Source organism: Nerophis ophidion, linkage group LG22 (assembly GCF_033978795.1).
Source record: "Nerophis ophidion isolate RoL-2023_Sa linkage group LG22, RoL_Noph_v1.0, whole genome shotgun sequence".
NCBI classification, from domain to species: Eukaryota; Metazoa; Chordata; class Actinopteri; order Syngnathiformes; family Syngnathidae; genus Nerophis; species Nerophis ophidion.
Genome location: NC_084632.1, coordinates 23,052,996 through 23,079,533, shown reverse-complemented (window position 1 = coordinate 23,079,533; position 26,538 = coordinate 23,052,996). Strand labels below are relative to the sequence as shown.

General features: G+C 39.8%; 1 protein-coding gene across 1 annotated transcript; it reads left to right on the top strand.

Moving 5' to 3' along the window:
* Positions 1–10,581: 10,581 nt before the first annotated feature.
* On the top strand, positions 10,582–25,954 carry mknk2b (MAPK interacting serine/threonine kinase 2b). The gene is made up of 14 exons (XM_061883522.1): positions 10,582–10,737; positions 11,135–11,341; positions 12,560–12,650; positions 13,776–13,877; positions 13,959–14,056; positions 17,958–18,037; positions 18,122–18,195; positions 18,310–18,414; positions 18,508–18,563; positions 18,725–18,820; positions 22,047–22,241; positions 22,332–22,496; positions 23,201–23,241; positions 23,460–25,954. Exons 2-14 carry the CDS (start codon positions 11,291–11,293, stop codon positions 23,734–23,736), a joined length of 1,431 nt encoding a protein of 476 aa, XP_061739506.1. The 5' UTR covers positions 10,582–10,737; positions 11,135–11,290; the 3' UTR covers positions 23,737–25,954.
* The last annotated feature ends 584 nt before the right edge of the window (positions 25,955–26,538 follow it).

Sequence of the window (26,538 nt, the reverse complement as noted above, 5' to 3'; positions counted from 1 at the left end):
AAGACAGAAAGCAAGGAATTAAACAGAGACAGAATTAAATTTGGCTCAATTGAGGAGAGACGTCTGGACTGCACTCTTGTACAGTCTCACCACGCTCTGGCGAAAGATTGTATGCCTCCTCTATTATTTGGACTTTCCCTGATTACATGGCAACAGCTGTTTCTAAGGGACAGGGGTCGTAAACTTCCATCGCCTTTGATTCCAACAGTTCAAAGAAAAGGTCGTAAAACAGTTCAAAGAAACGATGCCTGAAGGGGAGTCAGGTCATGCTTCCCCTCCGGTTTGTAGCTCTCGGGTCAAGACATTATATGTCTGTTGATTACAATACATGAAAGAAACATAACACCTTCATGTTGCTTCCAATCCTACACAGTCGAGTTTTACAAGCCTTCTTCTTGGTAGGATCTAAGACAGCTTTTTTCTTCTCGCTAGGCACTCATTGAAACACAAAGTTTTGTGATAACTTAGATACAGTTATTCTGCAACTATTTCTATGGGTATTTGTATTGCTCCATTTGTAGTGTAATAATGCTCATTGTCATTTCTGTATTATTATTTATTTCACTAACTGCTTCTTTGTTATCACTTTTGCTATAATATTTGTTCATATCCTGTTCGCTGATGTCGTTCTGTTATTGTTGTGTTTGCCTTTGTTGTTTTTGTCTCTCTGTCTTATCCCCCTCTTGTGCCCACAATTTCCTCGTCTGTCTTCCTTTTTTTTCTCTTTCTATCCCCTCCTGCTCCGTCCCCGACTGCACCAAATAATAATATAAATACATTTAATAAAGTCAAACGCAAATAAGGCAACAAGAGACGTATCCCAAACTTCTCTTTCGTAATGTAAATTTGTACAGCCGATATTGGCATCTACGTCAACCATATGATTAGCCTGAGACGCTGGACCGGACAAAAAAAATCCATCCATCCATCCATCTTCTTCCGCCTATCCGAGGTCGGGTCGCGGGGGCAGCAGCCTAAGCAGAGAAGCCCAGACTTTCCTCTCCCCAGCCACCTCATCCAGCTCTTCTCGGGGGATCCCGAGGCGTCCCCAGTCCAGCCGGGAGACATAGTCTTCCCAACGTGTCCTGGGTCTTCCCCGTGGCCTCCTACCAGTTAGACGTGCCCTAAACACCTCCCTAGGGAGGCGTTCGGGTGGCATCCTGACCAGATGCCCGAACCACCTCATCTGGCTCCTCTCGATGGGGAGGAGCAGCGGCTTTACTTTGAGTTCCTCCCGGATGGCAGAGCTTCCCACCCTATCTCTAAGGGAGAGCCCTGCCACACGGCGGAGGAAGCTCATTTCGGCCGCTTGTACCCGTGATCTTGTCCTTTCAGTCATGACCCAAAGCTCATGACCATAGGTGAGGATGGGAGCGTAGATCGACCGGTAAATTGAGAGCTTTGCCTTCCGGCTCAGCTCCTTCTTCACCACAACGGATCGATACAATGTCCGCATTACTGAAGACGCCGCACCGATCCGTCTGTCGATCTCACGATCCACTCTTCCCTCACTCGAGAACAAGACTCCGAGGTACTTGAACTCCTCCACTTGGGGCAGGGTCTCTTCCCCAACCCGGAGATGGCACTCCACCCTTTTCCGGGCGAGAACCATGGACTCGGACTTGGAGGTGCTGATTCTCATTCCGGTCGCTTCACACTCGGCTGCGAACCGATCCAGTGAGAGCTGAAGATCCCGGCCAGATGAAGCCACCGGGACCACAAAAAATAAAAATAAAATAAAAATAAAAAAAGGAACGAAAACCATTATAATTTACACTTGTTAGATTTTTACACACACCCCCTCTAAGAGAGGCACACTGTACTAGAAGGAGCATGTGTTGATATTCTGGTGCTACTGACTGTACAGTGTTGACATGTTGACAGGTTGTATGGAAAACAACAACATGCACATTTGGAGCATGCTCCCCGAGTTAAAAGCCATCGGCATGGGAGAGTGTCGCCACTTGAAGCTATTTATGACGGCCCATCCCTACTCCTATTTGCCCTGTAGTGACACTGTAGAGACAGCCCTTGTGATCTTGTTTTCCTCCCGAACCTTCAGCTGCAACATGTGCTGCCAGAAGGGAGGGAAAGTCGGCCATATGCTTGCGTAATGTTTTCTACCATGGTGGCGATGTACGTCTGAGGGGTGGAAGCCGAAAAGGGAGAGGAGGAGGAGAGGCAGGAAGCCCTCCAGTCACAAGACAGCAAAGTCCTGAAAACAAACCTGACATGGATTCGGTTGAGACTCCCTTGATAAACAATGGGTTCTATGTGTTGTATACACAGCTAGGGCCGGGACAAAAGTTCAAGCTTAAGGGCAAAGCACATGGCTTTACAGAGCATGCATTCAACAGAAGTTATATAGTCGGTTTTATACAACCTTCTGGAGCAGTGAACATTTAAGTGTGTGCAGAACAGGGCTGTTTTCCCCCGGAATGTGTTGCTCGAACAAAAGAAATAGACCAAGAACAAATGTCCACTGCAAAGGACACTGGTTCTCAGGAGGATATACCTTTCAGACCCGGAAAAAAATCCATTAATAGTTAAATTTTTAAATTGTATTAAGGATTTTATTTTTTTCAAACATGCATACAGTTACAATATGACACGCTACATATTTCCAGTTTGTCAATATAACATGTCCAAAACGGAGTTGGAGTCCTACCCCAATTTTCCATCTCATAGCAGTTTCTTACACGTTTGTTTGTTCACTTCCTGCATGTGCTTAATGTTATGCTCAATTTTACACAAGCAATTCAAATAAATAAATCACCTATCTCTTTTATAATCCAATATCTCATCGCAAGGCCAACACAGATAGACAGACAACATTCACACTCACATTCACACACTAGGGCCAATTTAGTGTTGCCAGTCAACCTATCCCCAGGTGCATGTCTTTGGAAGTGGGACGAAGCTGGAGTACCCATAGGGAACCCACACAGTCACGGGGAGAACATGCAAACTCCACACAGAAAGATCCCAAGCCTGGGATTGAACCCAGGATTACTCAGGACCTTTGTATTGTGAGGCACATGCAGTAACCCCTGTGACACCGTGCTACCTGTAATCCAATATTTAAATAAATAAATATATATACAGTGTTTCCCACAGGTCAGGCATCTATCCGTGGTGGTGTGGTCAAGGGTGGGGCGGGTTGGGGGGGGGGGGTCGATGACCAAGAAGAACGCGAACGCGGAGTTGGAATATAATTACAACACTTAATGTACATATTTATATACATATTTATATAAAATTTACATATTTATATAATATGTAACTACAAGCTCCATTTACAGACAGCGTCCCATTGCTTTTATGAGCTGTCGAGCAAGTCAAAAGCCGAAAAAAAAAATAATATATATATATATATATTTTTTTTGTGCCGGTCGTAATCCTTTCGTGGCGGGCCGCCACAAATACATGAATGCGTGGGAAACCCTGATATATATATATATATATATATATATATATATATATTATATATATAGATTTTTTTTTTTTTAATAATTCAATATAATTTAAAAAAAAATACTACAAATACAGTGGGGCAAAAAAGTATTTAGTCAGCCACCGATTGTGCAATTTCTCCTACTTAAAATGATAACAGAGGTCTGTAATTTTCATCATAGGTACACTTCAACTGTGAGAGACAGATGTTTCCACCCCCATGCTTCACAGTAGTTATGGTGTTCTTGGGATGCAACTCAGTATTCTTCTTCCTCCAAACACGACGAGTTGAGTTTATACCAAAATGGATACATGGATGATACAGCAGAGGATTGGGAGAATTTCATGTGGTCAGATGAAACCAAAATAGAACTTTTTGGTATAAACTCAGGACGAAGCTAATGGTTTACTGGCCCGCCACACATTCTGCAAAAATTGCAAAATTGATAGTACTGCAAAAGTTAAAAAAAAAAAAAAACATTTAAAAAATGTGGAATGAGGTGAAATCTAATGAGAAAAAGTGGCAATGTTGACACAAAGCTGCCATGCAGGCAGTTCATTTGTTCCTTTTGTCTTTATTTTCTTTCTTTTCCATTGCTCAAAAAAAAAAGGACAACAAAAATCTATGTTATAATGAATTATTACTTAAAAAATATCACTTTAAAATGTTTTATGTGGAAAAGATATTGCATATGTTGTGTGGTTGCCATATAAAAACATCGAAGTTTTGACAAAAGAGCATAAAACAAACAAAATAATAGTTCAAACTTAAAATCGACAGATATTTTGGAAGTTGATCTTGAAATTTAAGTCTTAAAGTAAAAAAAAAAAACTAATGAAAATGTATCACTTTATGAGTGGGGAACCTTTCGGATCTCAAATATATTTAGTAGGATTTTATTTAACTTTTCACTGTGATTACTCAAAAATATTAAATAATTAAAATCACTGGTGTCCTTCATTACAGATCTTTGAGGGCTTTAATTGCTAAATAAATGAACTCTCCTGAAGGAATCAATAAAGTACTATCTATCCAGCTATCTATCTATCCATCTTTCTATCTATCTATCTATCTATCTATCTATCTATCTATCTATCTATCTATCTATCTATCTATCTATCTATCTATCTATCTATCTATCTATCTATCTATCCATCTATCTATCTATCTATCTATCTATCTATCTATCTATCTATCTATCTATCTAAATACTGCATATTTCAGTTTTACTATAAAAAACAAAGTTGTCTTTGATAGAAAAGGCATAAAACCTTATTTGATTTACTTTATATAAACCTCAAGTTTATATGGAGATTTACTGTAAGCATTAAATTAAAAAATAATAATAATAATTTGACTTATTTTTAACATTTTAGTGACTGAGACCCTCAATGCTCCCCAGGAACCCTAAGGATAAAAAAAAAATCCATATATTTTGTTATAGTTTGAAAACGGCCCCAGCATGCTTAAATGTTTCCGTGTGCGGCCCTCTGTGGAAAAAGTTTGGCCACCCCTGTTGTAGATGATACTACATTTGTAAGAAAAATAAAATAAACCACATTATTTTAGTGCAACAGTCAAGTAAAATGAGAAAACTGCATCAAAAACATCCTTTAATTTGATTTTGATATTATTATTTTTTATCTTGACAGATGACAAAAATTAACACCAATGAGTTAACTGATGAACATTATCACATCATTTACTCAGAAAGTATAAATAACGACAAACAAAGATAGAATACTATTAACCGCAACATGTAAGTGTGAACAACATTATGATTTGTATATTTTCAGAATGTGCTTGTTCTATTTTTAAACATCCATCCGTGAACGACTCCAGCCGTCACCGCGTGGGTTGCATGGACCATTTAGGTGGGACATCAAGTCGAGCAGGTTTGACTCTTTTATTTCTACAAATAAAGAGCTTCGGCGTCAATATCCATCGGGCCGCTTTCCAGCGCCTCCTCCTCTGCTGCTCGTCTCGGCTGGCTTTTTGGTTGCAGGTGACGTTGTCTTCCCCGGGGGCTCATTCTTCGCTCGTTCGTGTTGTCTATTCGTTGCTTCTGCTCCGCTGTGGGCACTCCAACTGGCTCTCTCTCCTAACTCCTTCTCCCCTCTTAAATGCTGCGAGGAGATGGACAGATTGAGAACCGGTGTATGTGTTACGCACCTGACTTTGATCGTGGTGGCGTTCCTCCAGGCACACCTCGCCTCATGCATACTCCGCCTCCTGGCCGCCATCTTGAGGCAGGCCAAAGCGAGCCCCGCCCTGCCGTCGGCCCGTCAGCCCCGTCTCTCCACAGTCCTCCATCGCCAAACTCAAGCCGGGCCTCAGTCCGGATGAGCCTACTCCCCTCTTCCTTTTCTAAAGGAGCGGGGTGAAAAAACTCCCAAGGCCAATTGTCTTCTCCTTGCCGTCTTTGTCTTTCCCTTTTTCTTTGTCTTTTCCTTTCTCTTTGTCTTTTTTGTCTTTTGCTTTTGCTTTGTCTTCTCGAACTTCAATTTCTTCGACTTCTTCTTCGTCCTTTTTGCCTTCTTCTTTGTCCTTCTTGACTCCTTCTTTGTCCTCTTCAACTCCTTCTTTGTCCTCTTTGACTTCTTCTTTGTCCTCTTTGACTTCTTTTTCATCCTTTTTGACTTCTTCTTTGTCCTTTTCTTGAATTTCTTCAAGCATTTCTTCTTCTTTCCCCATTTCCTGAGTTTCTTCAACTATTTCTTCTTCTCTATCATTTTCTTGAACTTCAACTTCTTCTTTAACTTCTTCATATTCACCTTCTTCTTCATCTTCAACTTCTTCTTTATCTTCAACATTTTCTTGAATTTCTTCTAGTATTTCTTCTTCTTTCTCAATTTCTTGAGTTTCTTCAACTTCTTCTTTAACTTCTTCTTCATTTGCATCATTTTTTTTAATTTCTTCAACTATTTCTTCTTCTTTCTCAATTTCTTGAGTTTCTTCAACTATTTGTTTTTCCGTATCATTTTCTTGAACTTCAACTTATTTAACTTCTTCTTCATCTTCACCTTCTTCTTCATCTTCAACTTCTTCTTCATTTCCGTCATTTTCTTGAATTTCTTCTTCTTCTTTCTCAATTTCTTGAGTTTCTTCAACTTCTTCTTCATCTTCATCTTTTTCTTGAATTGTTTCAAGTATTTCTTCTTCTTTCTCAATTTCTTGAGTTTCTTCAACTATTTCTTCTTATTTATCGTATTTGACTTCTTCTTCAACTTGTTCTTCATCTTCTTCTGTAACATACATTTTATCCTCATCGTAATCTTCCTCATCGTCGTAATCTTTATCGTCAACTTAAACTTCATCCTCAAAATAAACTCCTTTAACATAAATTTGTTCGACGTAAACTTCTTCATCAAAATCATCTTCTACCTTTTCAGCTGAATGCTCCACTGGCTCTGCATCTGTTTCTTCAGCAGAGGGCGCCTCCTCTGCACCGCCGTCTGTCTTCTTATCTTCGGGGGGCCTTTTTTTTCTCCAAAATGAAACCCTGAAATTAGAAAACACATGATTAGATTGTATGAGTTTCGAGCAAGTAGAAATTATGGGGCTCAATGTGGACATTTTCTCCTCACTGGTACAAGTTTTTTGATTGATTGTTTGAAACTGTTATTAGTAGATTGCACAGTACAGTACATATTCCGTACAATTGACCACTGATTGGTAACACCCGAATAAGTTGTTCAACTTGTTTAAGTCGGGGTTCACGTAAATCAATTCACGGTACAAATATATACTATCAGAATAATATAGTCATCACACAAGTTTATCATCATGGTATATACATTTAATTACTCACATTATTTACAATCTAGGGAGTGGGATGTGGAGGGGGTTATAGGTTTGGTTGATATCAGCACTTCTGTCAATAACAATTATATCATCTGAGAAATGGACATTGAAACAGTGTAGGTCTGACTTCGTAGGATATGTACAGCGAGCAGTGAACATAGTGAGCTCAGAAAGTTGGGTTTAAATTCCCAGCATCTGCCTACAAAGTCATTTTAGATTGCAAATTTTAAATTTGACATGATCAAAAATATCACATATGGAGTAGCGGAACTAAAATGATGGCCCAAATGTTGACAAATTTCTAAAATTACAAAAAAAAATGGTTAAAAAAACAAAAAAAACACTGAACGTCTCCATTTGAAAATCCTAGAATAATTGCATGTAAAGCCCAATATGTCCTCTTCAGAGCACACCAGGTGTTATTCTTGTATATCAGGGGTCTCCAACACCTCATTTTGAAGAGCTCACCAAACTCTGAAAGAATATTTGCTTCAGCTTCTAGATTGTGCCAATTCAATTGTTGCCAGTCGTATAAATAAAACACCTCTCTACTATCTTTTTGTCAGAGTCTCTCTCATATTGCCATGGAAGTTGGAGACCCTTGTGGCCGTGACATGCTTGTCCTTTACAGAGGACCAAAAAGTCAATGTCGTGTCTCAGGAGTATATACACACACACAGTGTGTACAAACGAGCCTTTCCTTGTAATATCATGAATGCAGCACGAGCACGAGCACGTTACGTCCCCAGCATGTCACGATTTTTAATCACCACAGTTCTTGGATTTCTTTCATTGTCACAAGTACCAGACAAAGTTTCCACCCGGGTCTCAACAGGCCTCAACATAAGGCTCCAAAATGTGCCACGTCTGCATTGTCGCACAAAGCAAAGAGGTGTTGTCACCTTAGCGCTTTCAAAATAATACTTCAAAATGTACTGTAAGTCATGGTAGAGCTAGCACTTCATGGATTGATCCCATTGGAGGACATTTCCTATAGGTTTATGTATATTGATTGATCCAGTCCAGAGGGTAACCCGTCTCTGGCCTCAAGTCTGCTGGGATGGGCCCCAGCTCACCTGTAACACATAAGTGGTGTAGAAAGTGAAATGGATTTATTTACTTGGCGTAGTTCAGGGGTGTTCAAAGTGTGGCCGGGGGTTCATTTGCAGCCCATGGCTTGTTTTTTTATTGGCCCTCGACATTTTCTGAAAATACAATTAAACTGATAAAATGGTGGAAAGTCGGGATGTCAAAAGTAACAATGTTTTTTTGATTGATTGATTGATTGATTGATTGATTGAGACGTTTATTGAATCCATGTAATGCTTTAAAATGGCAAATGGATGGCACAAAAAGCCAAAAGGCTTGTTTCCATTGTGGTCCATCATATATTCATCACATTTGATAAATTCAATAATAAAAAATGGGAAAAGTATACACATATACACAGTATACATGTCAGGTGATTTGAAAAACAATATATACAAAAAATGAGGGGTGGGAGGTATATACACTATGTACATGACACTGTGTACATTACTATGTACATGTTGACTGCAAGAGTGTGCAAAACAAAATGAGAAAATATATATACACTATAACTGTGAGACTTGTGTGGCATAACGATGCCGGATTTGTTCCTCCAGGGATGCGTCGGGCAAGAACCCAGCGTAAGGTAAGATGAAAAGTATTTATTTAACTAATAAAAGGTTAAGGAACAAAAACACTGGAGCTAAGCAGAAAGGCAAACAAATGGCGCTAGCATGGAAGCTAGGAATACAAACGGAAAACACAAACACTTGGCAAGAAGGCACAAAAAGGGAAAACAAAAACTATTAGCATAAAAGCTAGGAAAAAAATAAACAGCAGCGCGAGAGCTAGCGAGTAGTAGCATGAAAAGTAAGTCATCAACAGTTGCGTAAAAGCAAACTAGAGTCCGAGGATGAGTGAACAGAAAGGGCTGGCTTATATAAAATAGAAACAGGTGTGCGTCGAAATTTTATACTAGTACCGTATTTCCTTGAATTGCCGCAGAGCATATAGTATGCGCCTGCCTTGAATTACTGCCGGGTCAAACTCGCTTCGCAAAATAATAAGCCCATGCTTAGTATTACCGCCTGGTCAAACTCCTGACGTCACGAGTGACACTTCCCCTGTCATCATTTTCAAAATGGAGGATGCTGATTTCAATACCGGTAATTTGAAATCGCAAAAAGGGAAGAAGATTAAGAGCTATTCAGTAGGATTTAAGGTCCAAGCTTACATCACACTCAAATTTTTACTGTATGCCTCTGGTAATTGCCGGAGTGAGAAGAGGTTTTAAAATAATTAGCGCATGCTTACTTTAACCGCATGCCTTTGGTAAGCGCAGGAGTGAGAAGAGGGTTTTAAATTAATTAGCGCCCCGGCGGCAATTCAAGGAAATACGGTATTTTTACTACGAATATTTTTTACTACAGATTCTGTAATTTATTAATACATTTACCTTCCATTGTTTTTAGCTTCTTATAAAAAAAAATTACAAAAATTGTTGCTTACATCTGATATTTATGAAACTTTGTCTGCTTTGTTTTTTTATATTTTATTCTATGCTTACTGAAATACTGTAATAGTGTGTGAGAGTCTGCATGTGTGTATGTGCAAGGAATAAAGCCAAGAAAGATGAGGTCATGTGGCTGCAAGTGAACATACGCTGAACCGTGGGTTCAATGTCCACTTGGCCAAGGCCATTTAACGGCAGGTGTTGGGAATTGGGTAAATCCATTCGGGTTGTAGATTATTGTTAATTGTTTATGGAACACTTAGTTTGATTATGGTCTGAACATGTGGGTCTATTGTGTCCTGACATCAGCAAAAACATTCCTGTGATATTAAGATAGTCATTGTCTAAAACTGGTGGATCTTGTATGTTGACATGTTGCACCAGCCTCCTGTCTCCTCCCCTCTACGTTTTTTTCATCAAAACAATCCTATATGCTGCCCATGCATCCTGTCGCAGGGCCTCTAAAACAACTCCCAGCAATGTGGCTGCGTTCCATTTCGTTAAGTGGCTACATTCTTAGAAGTCTGCGTTTCCTTTTAATTTACAAAACTGGATGATATACTAGGTTCGTTCTTCGCTTGTATTGGTATAATGAGATATACGTTATCTTAGACCAAAATAAATGATCATGTTGGCGCTTACAGACTCAAAAAGTTAGCAAGTGTACTGTCGCAGTACAAAATGGAACGCGGCCGTTGAGGTCCCGCTTCCAGAAAACACGTGATCCTTCCAGCCCGCTGACGCAATCTGAAGAGATTGAGGGGAGGGTGGAGGGGGCGCGGCCAAGGAGGAGTCAGCCATGAGGTTATAAAAATCCGATAGCAGCCGCTGGTTCACCACCTTCCACATTAATTCTACCTTCCTGTCCCCTTTGCGGCTGTCTCAGCAGTGGGTCCGACACCGACGCCAACACTGGAGCTATAACATTATCAACCGGGTAAGTCCATATTTTTGTTCTTCTTTTTTTTAATTATTATTCAAAAACAAACAAAAAATTGGACCTTGAATTATTTTTAAGCGAATTTAATTACTTGATAACAATACAACCCGGTATAAGTTGACTCATTCTTCTTAGTAATAATAAACTGGTAATACTATAAAAAAATATTTGTTTAAATGAAATTATTTATTTTTTTGACTGTCCGCTTTCTCGAACGCAACGCCAAGCCAACTTTACGTCATGCAAGCTAGCTTGTTAGCATGCGCCGTTTACCTAGCCTGGCTGACGAAATTGTCACGCAATAATATTTGGCTTGCTGCAAATACGCTGTTTCGAATGTTTGTTTGTGTTCAAATGAAAAGTAAGTGTGTGTTTGTCATGGCGTTGTCCGCAGGGCTCCGGTTTAATGCGTCGCAGCAAGCTGACCAGCCTTCGCGGTGTGATCCCTCGCAACGATCTCTGAAAGTGCAATCGTTTAGGCCGGACAAACATCACTGCCGCAGCTGCCGCACGTCCTCCCCTCAACAAAATCGCCCAAATCGAAGCAAAAATGGTGCAAAATAAGATCGCCGAAGTGACTGGATTCCACCGCTCTTTTAAGGTGAGTCGGTGTAGGTCGTTATTGATGCTTTTGCACACGTGTGATAGTGTAAACAAACATATCTTAGGACTGACACTTTATGCATGGGTGGATGTTTAGCTAAATAAAATAAGGCACTAGTCTCTATTTTTCTATGTTTACGAGTTGTTTTTTTTGGTAGTGATTAAAAATACCCGACACCTGCTGTTGTGTTCTCTAAAACAGTGGTTCTCAAATGGGGGTTATCCGGCTTAGTGTAGACATGGCCTTGCACAATAGCCTATGCCGCAGGGCTATTCAACTGTTGGCACAGGGGGCCAAATCTGGCCTTGTAATTACACCAATTTCTGTACAAATTTTGCAAGTAAAAATATGATTCGCAAGTTAAAAAAAACAATTTATTTTAATTAAAAAGACAATTCCCAAGTAAAAAAACAACTATTGTTTGCAAGGGAAAACACTGGGTTCCATACTTGTGATTAACATACCTTAGGCATTCCTTAAGGCAGTGGTTCTCAAATGGGGGTATGCGTACCCCTGGGGGTACTTGAAGGTATGCCAAGGGGTACGTGAGATGTTTTTTTTTTTTAATATTCTAAAAATAGTAACAATTCTAAAATCATTTATAAATATATTTATTGAATAATACTTCAACAAAATATGAATGTAAATTCATAAACTGTGAAAAAAATACAACAATGCAATAGTCAGTGTTGACAGCTAGATTTTTTGTGGACATGTTCCATAAATATTGATGTTAGATTTCTTTTTTTGTGAATAAATGTTTAGAATTAAGTTCATGAATCCAGATAGACCTCTATTGCAATCCCCAAAGAGGGCACTTTAAGTTGATGATTACTTCTACGTGTAGAAATCTTAAATTATAATTAAATCACTTGTTTATTTTTCAACAAGTTTTGTAGTTATTTTTATATCTTTCCTTTCAAATAGTTCAAGAAAGACTACTACAAATGAGCAATATTTTGCACTGTTATACAATTTAATAAATCAGAAACTGTGACATAGTGCTGTACTTTACTTCTTTATCTCTTTTTTTCCAACCAAAAATGCTTTGCTCTGATTAGGGGGTACTTGAATTAAAAAAAATGTTCACGGGGTACATAACTGAAAAAAGGTTGAGAACCACTGCTCTAAAAGCTACACTACCCAAAAAAAATGCTAAGTTGTGTATATAGAGCAAGAAAGATGTTGTGGCTTAACAAAATCATTTCTTTTCAGGGCCAAAATCCTTTTGCCACAGATGACTTCACCAAAAATGGATCTCATCTTCTTGATTCAACATTTGATTTTGATTCCTCCCCAAGGCACGGTGGGTGCAACTTTTGCTGTTATAAAACTTGATGGTAATAAATGGGTAAGTTCCACAACATGTGTGGGTTCAATTTGGAGTGGAACTTCAGCACCCGATACACTTTAGTGAGTGATTAAAAAAAAAAAAAAAAAGTCAGTCAAAGGAATAACGTTTGCCAGCTCAGGAAGTGTATGTTTTTTCCTTCTCTATTATGCATTTTCGGCAGTTGCGACTTATACTCCGAAAAAAATGGTAGGTATGAATACCTTTCACATTTGAACTGATACGGTACCGATTCCCGATACCTGAGAATCGTACGCAACAGGACCAATTTTCTGTACTTTTTGTGTGTCTTGGTGAATGGAGACGGTGTGGCGCGGTTGGGAGAGTGGCCGTGCAAGCAATCTGAGGGTTCCCCACCTTCTACCATCCTAGTCACATCCATTGTGTCCTTGAGCAAGACACTTCACCCTTGCTCCTGATAGGTCGTGGTTAGGGCCTTGCACGGCAGCTCTTCCCATCAGTATGTGAATGTGTGTGAATGTGGAAATGGTGTCAAAGAGCTTTGAGTACCTTGAAGGTAGAAAAGCGCTATACAAGTATAACCCATTTCATTTATCTTAGTCTTGAGTATTTGTCAGCTTTTTGAAAATGTACACTGCAGGTGTCAAACGCTAGGCCCCAGGGCCAAATCTGGCCCACCACATTGTTAAACGTGGCCTGCCAAAGTCTGGAAATGTGCCATTTAAAGAAAAATAAATAAATGCAAATAATAAATGTGTTTTTTTATATGTAGTGCATGAAATTGAATATTTTAAATGTTAATATAATCTGATCATGCGACAAATAAATCATATACTGTAAAAATGGAAATATCTGTTTTCTACCTTGACTTGTGATTTCAAAGCATGGTTTCACTGTATGGACCACTGTAAACACATTGGTAGATTCTTGCTTTGGCATTTTAATGTTCCTTGCAAACATAGAACATTTTGTATAACATCACAAAGCGATTATTAAAATTCATATATATTCACTGTTACAAGCGGCCCATCGAAGGCAGCCATAACTACAAGGTGGCCCTCAATGAAAATGGGGTTGTCACATCTGATGTAAACTTTTTTTTTTTTTTTTTTTTGACAGACATACCCTCCAGCCAGCCTATTGACATCCCTGACGCCAAGAAGAGACACAAGAAGAAGAAACGTTGCAGGGCAACAGATAGTTTCTCTGGACGGTTTGAGGGTAAGCAACACTTTCCATGCTGGACCATAGCATCTTCCGAATATAGACCGGATCATTTAACATGGTTTGTATCTCTTCTAGATGTATACAGGCTGCAGGAGGAAGTACTGGGAGAAGGTGCCTATGCCAGGGTGCAAACGTGTATCAACCTCATCACGAACAAAGAGTATGCTGTCAAGGTAAGCCAGGCATCAACTCAAGTGTTGCTCTCACTGTAGCTGTTCATTAATTATCTTGTTGGAGAGTGTTTGGGTCCTCAAACAGGATATTTTTTTTCCTCTTTTTTTTCTCTTTGTGTGCTGGAATTAGCTGTCGTCAGCAGACACTCCCCGCACTGTTTTTACATGCAGTCAGCCTATCAGAGAAAAGGGAGGGATAGACCCGCCCTTTCACAGAATCCTATTGCTTAGAGTTGTGTCTCTGAGAGACAGAGAGAGAGCGAGAACATTGTGTGCTGCCAAGACAAAACCCATATATAGAAGGAGGGAGGTAGGCGGTGGGCGGCGCGGATTGAACATTGTGACCCAGTCTGTTTACACTGCTTTATTATTTGCTTTTAAAATGTTTTTTTATTTTTTTTTATTCACTTATGAAGACACGCCTATTTAAGAGGACTTCTTTTTCGCAGAAATACTTCTCATTTCCTTGTTTGAAGGAACAAAACATTGTGAAATAATTTCTTTCTAGTACATACAACTGCATTCTTGACACTTCACCCACTATTTTTTGCTCACATCAAAAGCCTTTATTTGGTTTGTATCAGGGTTCATCCAACTGGCAGCCCATTATATAAAGGAACTCGGACCATTGTAAATATATTGGCAAATTCTTGCTTGCAAACATTGAACACTGTGGCCCAAATTTGAAGTTTACATAACTGAGGCATTACAGAAGGCACCCCTATAAATCATCTCCTTTTTGGCAGTCACACATTTTTTTGTTATAATATATATCGAGAGTAGAATGGACTTTATTTTCATTATATTTGCATATAACCAGATTAAGGACTCCAACTTAAGGTGCAGTAGTGGGAACAAATATAGGATAAAAATTACACTAGAATTAATAAGGATAAAACTAAAAATCAAAATAAATTGACTATTTTTCCGATAAAAATAAGCAATCCTGTACAATATACAACATACTGTACAATATACAGAACAAAACAAGAGTACCGGAGTGATAACAATCAGTGTCTGATGTATTGCACTTGAAGGGTAATATTGCACAGTAAAGTATATACTGTATGTAACTAAGGTGTTAATCTAGCTGGTCTACTGCAGATGCAGTCAGTTGTCATTTGTTCTACTTATTTAGTTATACTAGTGGTGTTCCTCAAGGTTTGATTTTATGTCCTCTCTTTTTCATCATTTGGGCTATTCAACTGGTGGCCTGAGAGTTCACTTCAAATTATTTTTGCATCAAAATCCTAAAAATATTGAAACTTGGACCACTGTTAACACATATGTTCAACATCTTTAGTTACTCACTTGGTGTTCCGCAAAGTTCCATTTTAGGTCCTCTCTTTTTCATTATTTAGGTCAGGGCAGGGGTGTTCAAAGTGCGGCCAGGGGGCCATTTGCGGCCATGCAGCTAATTGTTTAGTGGCCCGCCACACTTTCTGGAAATGCTATTCCAAAAATAAAAACACTAAAAAAAGAAGAATGAGGTGAAATCTAACGGGGAAAAGTTGCAATATTGACACAAAGCTGCCATGCATGCTGTCTGTTTTTCTTTTCTTTCTTTATTTTGTTCTTATTGCCAATGCTAGAAAAAAAGTTTAAAATAAAAAAAAATATATAATGAATTATTGACCTATTTTATAATATTATGTGCATATACTGTGTGGTTGCTCTATAAAAACAGTGTTTTCTTTGATAAAATAGCATAAAACCAACAAAATAATAGTTCAAACGTAAAATCGACAGATATATCTGAAGTTGATCTCGTAACTTAAGTGTTGAAAGTAAAACAAAATAATAAAAATGTATCACATGAGTGGGGGACCTTTTGGATCCTAAAGATATTTAGCGGGATTTTGTTTATTTTTTTCACTGTGATTACTCAGAAATAATAATACATTTGAATCAATAATGTCCTGCATTATTGATCTTTTTAGGGCTCCAATTACTTCAGATCAAACATTGCTTTCTGAATGTTTTGGGCAATGGGGGAAATACTGCATATTTCAGTTTTACTATAAAAAACAAAGTTGTATTTGACTGAAAAGGCATAAAACCTTTTTTTTTTAACTTTATATCAACCTGAAGTTGATATAGGGATTTATTGTAAGCGTTACATAAAAAATGAAAATACTTTTATTCATTTTTAACATGTTCATGACGGAGACAATCTATGGTCCCTGGGAGTCCTAAAGGTAAAAAAAAAAAAAAAAAGAATCCAAACATTTTGTTACGTTTTGAAAATGAAAAATATCAAAACGGCCCCCACATGGTTTAATTTTACCGTGTGTGGCTCTCAGTGGAAAAAGTTTGGACACCCCTGATTTAGGCCATTCAGCTTCAGTTAAAAAAAACAAAAAAACTAGAGAATCACGTTTTTCAGATTCTCAAAAACACTAGAGTGCTGTCAGAGATTCTTTGATTAGTTTTTTTGCAGAACGTACTTAAAGAGCATAGTGCTCCTGTAACACTGACAAACTAAATAGACCAAAATTAAATGTATTTTGTAGAGGACACTGCTTCTCAGGAATATAAAAAATAAAATAGTAGTTAAGGGCGGAGTCTTCCTCTTGGTCCTTTGGTTTCTAGAAATGTGGCCCCAACACAATTGAGCTGAATAACCCTGCTTTGTATCCTCTGCAGTGGATATAAAGTTGGTCTATTTTTTTTGTCTGAGTTACATATTTCAAAGGAAAACAAAACTGCCGCGGACGCTGGTTGGATATAACCTAGATTCTTTAGCTGATCCCCATTGAGAACGTATCTGTGTCATACAAATTAATATTTCAGAAGCACAGATTTGGTCATTTGATCTGTTGCTATTGTTTACTCTGCTGTGCTTCAGTGGATCCCAATGGGACATGGCTGTATGGGGGCGGGGGTGTGGGGGTCGTAAACGTGTGGTATAGGCAGTTACTGGCGGTCATTTGCTTGTTGGACGTGTGGGCTCAGACATCTACTGCCAGATGTCCCGTCTGTCCCCTCCCCCCCAGACTGGCGGGGTGCATGTGTGGGGGCTCCTTGTGGTGCAATTGTAACAAAGCCTCAGCACCAAGGACAAGCCCAGCCTGCAGTGCATATTTACCACTTTACTGCCTCAGATGGTTTGAACATCCTGTGTGACGCCCATCAGCCATCTCATCCTGTTCTTTCGACGAATTCAGACTGAATTAATAATTTCATAGAAATAAAAATGACGGGCCAATTTGCTGTCTTTTGTGCTGCCTACTCAGACTGGCAGAGTGTAAGGGGGTGTTGTGTCTTTGGACTGCTCACAGAGCTCTTGTCTGTTCATTAATCCTAGACACATCGACCATGTTGGGCCTCCCATAATCCACCTAGCAGGAAGAGAAACATTCACATGTAAGCAAACAATACCAGGCCAGGTCTGGAAAATTCAGGCCTTTTTTGCATTGGTGTCAGCAGTCTTTCTCTTGGCCTGATGAGAGGGCCCCCTGGCAGGGAAAAGTTATATTTAGAGTGTTTTGTTACCGTAAACCGTTCGGGATTAGTCGACGGAATGTTCTAAAGTGAACACTTGCGGCTCCTTAAGAACACTTGAGATTTAAACAAGGCTGTCACATTGTACTAAATATAGAGATGCTGTGACTTTGTGCATTAACACTGTTTGGGCCTGGAAGCGCTGAAAGTAGGTTAAACTATTCCTGCAACTGTGTCACATGGTGGGATTCATCTCGGTAACCAGGAAAAACACAGGACTGGTATTTTCTGAGCCCGTATACGGAACATGTAATCTGCTCAGTCTGTGGACACAGATGTTAGATTTAGTGGTAGCAGTGAGAGTCATATCCACAAATATAAACGCTTTACCTATAATTTACTACAGTATTATGTCGTTGAGTGTCCATAGCTGAAAACGTGGCCTTTTTTTCTCCAGATAATAGAAAAAAGACCAGGCCACAGCCGCAGCAGGGTCTTCCGTGAGGTTGAAATGCTCTACCAGTGTCAGGGTCACAGGTACGAATCCTCATTTATAACCTAAACACGTCACTCTAAAACCAAGATGTGTCCTTTGCTTATGGCTCTTTCTCGTTTCTGAAGTAACATCCTGGAGTTGGTGGAGTTCTTTGAAGAGGAAGACAAGTTCTACCTGGTGTTTGAAAAGCTGAGAGGAGGTTGGTCAATAGCCGCTTTCATCACTCGACAGTTTTTTTGCCATGTAAAACATGACTTTCTTTGTATTGGCTTTGTGTAAATAACTGATGTGCTCTAATGTCCCTCCCTCATAGGTTCGATTTTGGCGCACATTCACAAGAGGCAGCACTTCAGTGAGCAGGAAGCCAGAATTGTCGTGCAGGACATTGCCAAAGCTCTGGATTTCCTGCATAACAAGGGTGAGAACACAAGGAAAAAATGCACAAATGAGATTGATTTAAATATTCAGTTATTTTATGGACTGTGACCAAAACAAAATTATTTATTTTCAGGGATGGCACACAGAGACCTCAAACCTGAAAACATCCTCTGCGAACGTGCAGACAAGGCAAGTATCAAACATGGTTCATGTATGATTTAAAAGGGGCAAGTAATTCAGCCATAATTTAATATGTATTAGTATGGTGATAAAGACTGTAATTCAGATTGTATTAAGTTCATAAAGGATCAAACGTGATCGTTCTAAATTAGAATATCTCTCTCTATCAGATTTCCCCTGTGAAGATTTGCGACTTTGACCTGGGCAGTGGCATCAAACTGAACAGTGACAGTTCGCCCATCTCCACCCCTGAGCTTCTCACTCCTGTAAGTTCTCATTAAGTTGAACTTCTGTCACTCAAAGTTAAATGTGTGATCTCTGGGCACTAAAACTAGTCTTTAGGGTTGTTGTTGGTGTTTTTGCTTGACTGTGGCAAGTCTGACGTCAAGTTTCAGATAAGTCACTTCCCTCTGTGCAGCAATGTCACTTCAAGCGGATAAGCAGTGCTTTCATGGCCGTAAAACATGTCTATCAAGTCTGGTGCTGCCTGCCTATTGGTCGTACTTTGGTGGTGTTATGCTCAGCTCTCCTGATTAGTTTGTCATTGTACCAGCCTGGCAGCTCCCAGTTCACCTTATCATTTAGTGTTATCAGCAATACTCCGCGCGATATCCTTCTGTTGAAGGTCCACGGCCTACTTATCAGTGGCAAATATTGATGCCCGTGAGTTCGAGGTTATGATTGTTTAACCCCCCCACATTGTCGTCACAACACTGACCAAAAACCTCAAAGCAAAGTGCCGGGAAAAGTGGGAAGCTTGCCCATGTACTGGTTTTGATGTTTGCTGCGTTGACACAGACTCTCTGAGTGCTTGATGGATGGACAAACAAGAACAGGTGATGGAAGGTGCTTTTGCCTGCAGGAATGTTGTGTGGAAGGGGGTGAGCAGGAGTTTACACTGGTAACTTTATCTTCTTATAAATCAGGCCTATTCAACTGGTGGCCTAAGAATGACACCATACCACCCCCTGAGTTCTGTTCAAAATAAACATTTTTGCAGAAAATACACTAGCATGCTCCTGTTAATAGGAAATTTAAGATCTCCTTTTTGATTTATTTTTTTTTTTCATGGTGATTTACACAACTAAGGTGTTGCTATAGCTGGTTTATTTCAAATGTAGTCATTTGTTAAACTTCATACAGCTACACAAGTACCATTTACAATTAGTTATACAAATGGTCTGTTTTCAGACTACTTTTATCATTTGGGCTATTCAACTTCAGTTTAAAAAAATTGTGTGACTCACATTTTTGCAGCAGATTCTTAAAAACAAGAGTGCTGGCATATAGATGATCTTTGACTTGGTTTTTTGCAGATGGTCCTTAAAAAAACCGCAGAGTTGTCTAGTAACTCTTGATTGATTGAAGCTTGTATTAGTAGATTGATGAGGTCCTTAGCTTTCTGGAAATGTGCCCCCCAAACAATTCAGTTGAGCATGCCTGCTTTAAACTAATGAAGAAAGAGCCTCTACCTGTACTATTTGCGGTAGTTTACATTGTGGGGCCTCAAATATACAGCCTATAACTTTGTCAGGTAAAATTAACTGTTTAATATCCTAATTCAAACATGTTTTACTGCAAAGCTTGTTCTAGCCTTGGAATGTAGAATGGAAGGCATTTTTCAAATACAGGACCATGTTCAGTTATATAAGGTGCGTGCACAACAATGCAGGATGTTGTCCACCCTCTCTCTGCATAGTTTCAACCCTTTGGCCCCAACCTGGGTCTTTATTTTCTTTATGTCCTTTATACAAAGATCTGGAAATCTTTTTTTCCCCTGGATTTTTGTTGTTGTACCTCCCACACCTAGCAACTGAGATGTGATTGGTGGGAGGGGGAGGGTCACTGGGAGGAGCCATCTCCCTGCTCAGACTCCCCAACTTTTTATTTTTTTCCCTTTGCCTTGGTCACAGCAACAATGTTATCTGGTTTCCATCTCCCTGCTTGTGTGCTCTCTATGCCTCGTTGGTAATGCTACTGCTGCTGTTGCACAATATTGAGTCCAGATCAAATGTGTTTCTTTAGTATATTGGAGTAAGATGCAATGTAGATGGGCCTTTCTAGGAAAATGCTAAATTTAGTTTACTTGGAAGGCTGCTCAAGAGCCTGCCTGTCTGTACGCCATAAAACAAAAGGCTCATGTGCACCATTTTGGATCTGAAAATGGGAAAAAGGCAGCCCAAATGTTAAAAAAAAATTGCAGCGCTTGCGTCACTTGTCACAAATCCAAGTGTCAAAGCCTTGTCAGGTGATATCATGTTTACCAATAGCAAAGGTGTGGAGTGTGCGTGGCGTCAGCATGGCCTGACTAGTCACATGGTTTCAGAAAAGCCCCGGCTTGCGTTACCAACAAATCCTGCATTAACGGATGCTATCTACAGCACACTGGAAAGTTTGACTCTGCAGCAGAGCACCACAAAACCACCTACGTTAAATGCAGGTCTGCTATTTCACTGGCTCTTCTCAAAGTTGCACACAGACTTTAACCCTTACTTAGGCTCTGATGGCAGTTTAGGTGAAGTTGCATTTCAGACAATTGCCTTTGCCCTGTATCATGAGGGGGCTTTGTCTGGGGCGTGCAGGCTTTCCAGACGTGTCCATGGTTAAAATGTGGGGGTTGGGATTTTGGCTGCGACAGAAGCAGCTTTGTCCAAGCTGACATTCCTACGCAGCACATTTCATGACATAAATATGGATGAGGAAGCGGAGGAGGCGGAGCTGCCTGGGATGTCGAATAATAGTCTTGCTCAAATGAAAACTGTTCAAAGACATGAGTTGTTTGTAAGTTACCCTGGGTTTTTTTGCCCACTGAGATTTTATTAAAATGTTTGTCACTCGGACACAGTAGAAACCTGAATGAATTTTCAGCTCGCTCCACATTTTTCCCATGAAAGGGCGCTTTAAAGTTATGTAACTTTGCAAAGTGCTCGGCCCAGTCTGTGGTTCTGCAGGACTGCTCAATCCTCTTTTTCCTGCTCTGTTTGCCCTAATTCCTCTCTTAGCGACATAACAAGACATCAGGGTGCAGTCTCGTTTATTTTTTCTCTCTCTCTCTCTCTCTCTCTCTCTCTCTCTCTCTCTCTCTCTCTCTCTCTCTCTATATATATATATATATATATATATATATATATATATATATATATATATATATATATATATATATATATATATATATATATATTCAATCATTTTTTTTTTTTTTCTTTTTTTTTCCCCCCCCCTGTTGGGTGTGTGGCTGCTGGGTGGTCCAAGAAGGGACTGGGCATTCCTGCAAACCTGTCTCTGTTGATGTAGTGCAGCGTTGTTGAGCAACGTGTTTACTTGGCATCCTTACCGCAAAAAGAAACTCAGCGCAGCGGCCCGTCGATCCCGATAAGCATGTGAACGTCAACAAGCCCGAGTATAGGCCTCCAGCTCTTAAAAACAAGATATCAGCTGAAGTGAGGAATGTAAACAGCAGCGGTACCTAACCATCTTTGTTTCTCCCATCAGTGTGGCTCCGCAGAATACATGGCCCCCGAGGTGGTGGAGGCCTTCAGCGAGGAGGCAACCATTTATGACAAGCGCTGTGACCTCTGGAGCCTCGGCGTCATCTTGTACATCATGCTGAGCGGTTATCCGCCTTTTGTTGGCCGCTGTGGTGGCGGCTGTGGCTGGGAACTGGGGGAACCCTGCCACACGTGCCAGGTGAGCACGGGGAACAATCCCTATAGCTTCGCCCTTGTTTAATTTGTACAAACATCTTTAAATCGAACATTTGTTTCACTCCTTGCATAGAACACCCTGTTTGAAAGTATTCAAGAAGGAAAGTACGAGTTTCCTGACAAGGACTGGGCTCATATCTCCTCAAGTGCCAAAGATCTCATATCCAAACTTCTGGTTCGGGATGCCAAAAATCGCCTTAGTGCCAGCCAGGTGCTGCAGCACCCGTGGGTGGAGGGGGTGAGTGGCTATCATTTTTGCTAATTTGCCATTGTTTTGTTCAAGGGAATCTCAATTTACCAACTCAATCGGTCCTTTAATAGCAATGTATGAATATTGAAGCATATTTCTCCATAATAAACAATGCAATTATGAATAATTGGTCCAAGTTTCGACAAGTCCATATTTTAGTAAATGTGTGCACAAGTTTAACACAATGTAAAGCATTATTTAGTACTGTATATCAAACATGGGGGTAATGGATCAACGTTTTGTTCGATAACACCGTCAAAACAACTAGCTGAACTGTCCTCATTTGCAGCTCACACAGACACACACTGTGTCACATCACTGTGGATGCTTCCTGAAAGTTTCAAACCATACATTGCTAGAATGTTGCTTTCTTTGGACTCATATTGAGCTAGCAAAACTAGAAAAATGCTGTAAAAAGGCTAACGTGACTGAATGAACACTGCAGATTGAGCTTGGCAATAAATGGCAGCCCTGTGCAACATTCAATGGTTGGATGAAAAGTTTGTACACTAAAGCCTATTTTATCTGAATCTGTGGTTTGTAAATGGAAAAAAGTTGGTACAATGAGGGGTTTGTAAATGGAGGTTCCACTGTACATGGTTTTGCTGCTACTGGAACCTTAATTTCTCTTGAGGGGAAAGACCTGAGGATTTAAGTTCTATCTAAAAATGGAATGTGATGTTCTTTCCTAGGGTGTATCAAACATGCTGCCAACGCCTCTTTTTCATCAGAGGTGAGGAAAACAGTTCTTTTTCCACAATATCCTCCTGAGATCCAGCGTCCTCTACAGTGGATGTTTGTATTGCATACCACGCCTTTTTTCCTCTCACTCTCAAAAACAAACATCCACCGCCAAGGATGCTGGTTCTCCGGAGGATATTGCACTTTTTTTCTTTTTTTTTTTTTTGTAAATATCAAAAAAACTTAGCTTGTGTGTCTCCCATTCTTCAGAAGCAGCCATGCAAGGGATCTGACGTTCTTCGCTGACAAAGTCATGGCTGTGAACCGGCAGCTGGCTGAACAGGATGGCATGGAGGAGGAGCAGCAGCAGCAGGAAGTCCCGGTTGTTGTCACTGCCGCCGGCTCCTCCATGCGCCTCTCTCCTCCTTCCAACTCCAAGCTGGCCCGGCGCAGGCAGCGAAGCAGCCAGCCCAAAGTAGGGCCCGTGTCCGCTGCTGAGCTTCGGCAGCTTTTGGCCCCTCTTGTTATCGTGGGCAATTGTGCCTAAAAAATTTTTCAACGCTGACCTCAAACTTCCGTCAGGATCCCTTTTCCCCACCCCCCGATTCAGGGCTCCCCCAGCTGACCTCGGTTCCTCGCCATTCAGGCTTTTTTTCTGCCTCGCTGTAAGGGGCGGGGAGACCACAGCTCTTCCTCTTAATGCCTTTTTTGACCTTCTGCAGCACTTCTGAAGCACATCAGACCGGGGCCTGCAAGTACAGACTCACGTCCAGGTTTTGGGGAGAGGGGACTGAGAATTTTTTTTTTTTTTTTTTTTAAGTTTATTTTTTTAAGTTCTGTATATTTTTTCCCCCCTGCTCCGTTCAGCAAAACACTTATTTTTGAAAGGAAGCTCCGACACCAAAGGACAACCTATTGTGCTGCTCCCACGTTACAACTGGATCCACTGTGAATTAAGTTGTCCGGAATGTTCTGTAAACGCATGAATGGTCAATCTGCACATACAAGTTTATGCAATATGCCAAGATGAAGGCTGTTCCTGTCTGTGAGGAATTCAAGTATACGGGGTTTGTAAGTCAATGCTGTCTGTGCCTGGTGCAGTTATTGTATGGCGGGGGGTGGAGAGGGAGAGGGAGAGGGAGAGGAAGACACACTTTTTTTTTTTTTGTCTCCATTTAACACAAAATCATGGGACATGTAATTCTTCTGGTTTGGCGGCCATGCAATTAAAGCTCCAGGAGCAGAAAATATCCACGCTGCCAGCTATGATTGAACAAGTACACTGATTAATAATTCAACGTGGCCAGTTGCCATACTGTTCAGTGTACATTATGGGGCACTGTCTCACACACCCCAAAAATGACTCTGCCTTCAACCGTATCTGGTATGTTGGTGAGAATAAAGCGCTTTTTTTTTGTCCCACAGCCACACCCAAAACTTTTTTTTTTTTTCATTAATGCAAATTGTGTGCATCAGATCTAACTTTGCCATTTTCGCAGCAAAGTTTGGAAAAGCACATTTTGGCCGATGTGACCTCAATGTCATTTTGTTAATTGAATACACTTATCGTTTAATGTGTTCTCTTATTTTTCAACATTTCTACATATTGACATCATTGAAAAATGATTTTTCACGTACAACAAAAAAAAAACATTAAAAAGGAAAAACATTCCTCTAAAAAGAACAAAAAAAAAAAGTCTTCCACAAATGTGTAGCTGTACTATGTTTACTTTTTTCATGTTTAAGAACTCCATGTGAATGTGCCACTTTTTTTTTTTTTCCATTTTTGTTAACTTTTCTACTTTGATTATCATGGAGGTGCTGTTGAGTTCAGGTGAAACACCGGATGTTTTCCTTAAGCTTGTTTTCATGTGTTAAAAGGTCTGAGTCTAAGTCTGAGTCAGAGAGTTGGAAGTTTTAGTTGAGCTGGAGCGTTCTTGCCCAGACTTTTTTTTTGTTTTTTGTTTGCTTCCCCCCAAGAGTTTGCAATAATTGGTCTGAGTTCAGTTATAGTGATTTCACAAAAAAAAGAGGGTTCCAAATCATGCCCGAACCACCTTGCTGATAGTGAGTTCTATCCGGACTGAGCACTGCCGTCACGGTACTCTGGAAAAGGGGACGCTGTAATAGCCCGCTAAACCTTCTATACATGCATCACCATGGGGGGCTTTATGTCTTATAATAAGACTTGAATTTGTATATGCAGCCTTTTCTTCTCTATTTGGGAAACTACTTTGCTAAATCCAAAACAATCGCGCAATTCTGGGGTTTTGAACACCTAATCCAGTTCAGTATTTTGTATTTGTCTCAAGTATCAGCTGCTTTTGGACACACACACGGGACATACTCTATATCCTATTTGGTTTTATAAGAGTTTTCTTGGTCATGATCATTTCTTTTGCGGCAGTTTTTACACAGTTTTATGGGGAAAGGTTTTTTTTTTTTTTTGGGGGTCATTTTGACGTAAAAAGTGTTCAAATCAGCCTTCCCGCAGTAAGAATGTAGTCCACAGGCATTTATAATCCAGCAACACCAATCAAAGCCAACACATTGGATAACCCTGCCTGTGGAGGTTGAAAACAGTCGTCAAGCTAAGGGCGACTTGATTTTTAGCACCATCTCAGACTACACTTACAACACAAATTTGATTAAAGCACTTTACTGTACCATGTGAATGATTGCAATTCACCCAAAACAATTGTTCCAGAATTTTTGTATTGTTTTTCTAAAAAAAAAGGCAATAAAATGCTTTAAAAAAACTAAAACCTTTGTGTCTTTTTTTTTTATATATATAATTGCATCATGAAGTTATTGGGAGCCTCCCTTTCAGAGGGAGGAGTCAATCCAGATAGTTTGATTCTAAAGGCTGTCTGAATAAAGCCAGGTGACTTGAATTGATTGACAATTTAGTTACGAATATAAGTAAATACAAGCAATTGCCAGCGCTGGAGGGAGGATCGAGCTATCTAAAGTCTAGAGCAGGGGTGTCAAACGTACGGCCGGTGAACAGGTTTTATCCGGCCTGCAGGATGAGTTTGCTTAGCATATAAATGAGCCGAAATTTTGGAATGAAAGAAATTGCTGTTCTAAATGTGTCCACTAGATATCGCAATAGCAATTCTTTGTATCTTTCTAGATGATGCTACATATGTAAAAAAAAAATAAACCACATGGTCGAGAAAAATGAGCAAACTACATAACATCCTGTAATTACATTTTGATATGAACACCAATGAGTTGACTGATGAACATTATCATATCATTTTTTCAGAAAGTATAAATAACGACAAATGAAGATAGAATACTATAAACCGTAACATGTAAGTGTAAAAACAACATTATGATTTGT

What these genes read in the sequence shown, in the direction of transcription:
- mknk2b (XM_061883522.1), top strand. Translation starts at nt 11,291, where the DNA reads ATGGTGCAAAATAAGATCGCCGAAGTGACTGGATTCCACCGCTCTTTT. An exon ending in GATTCCACCGCTCTTTTAAG is followed by an intron (nt 11,342 to 12,559) that starts GTGAGTCGGTGT and finishes ATTTCTTTTCAG; the next exon opens with GGCCAAAATCCTTTTGCCAC. An exon ending in TACCAGTGTCAGGGTCACAG is followed by an intron (nt 18,038 to 18,121) that starts GTACGAATCCTC and finishes TCGTTTCTGAAG; the next exon opens with TAACATCCTGGAGTTGGTGG.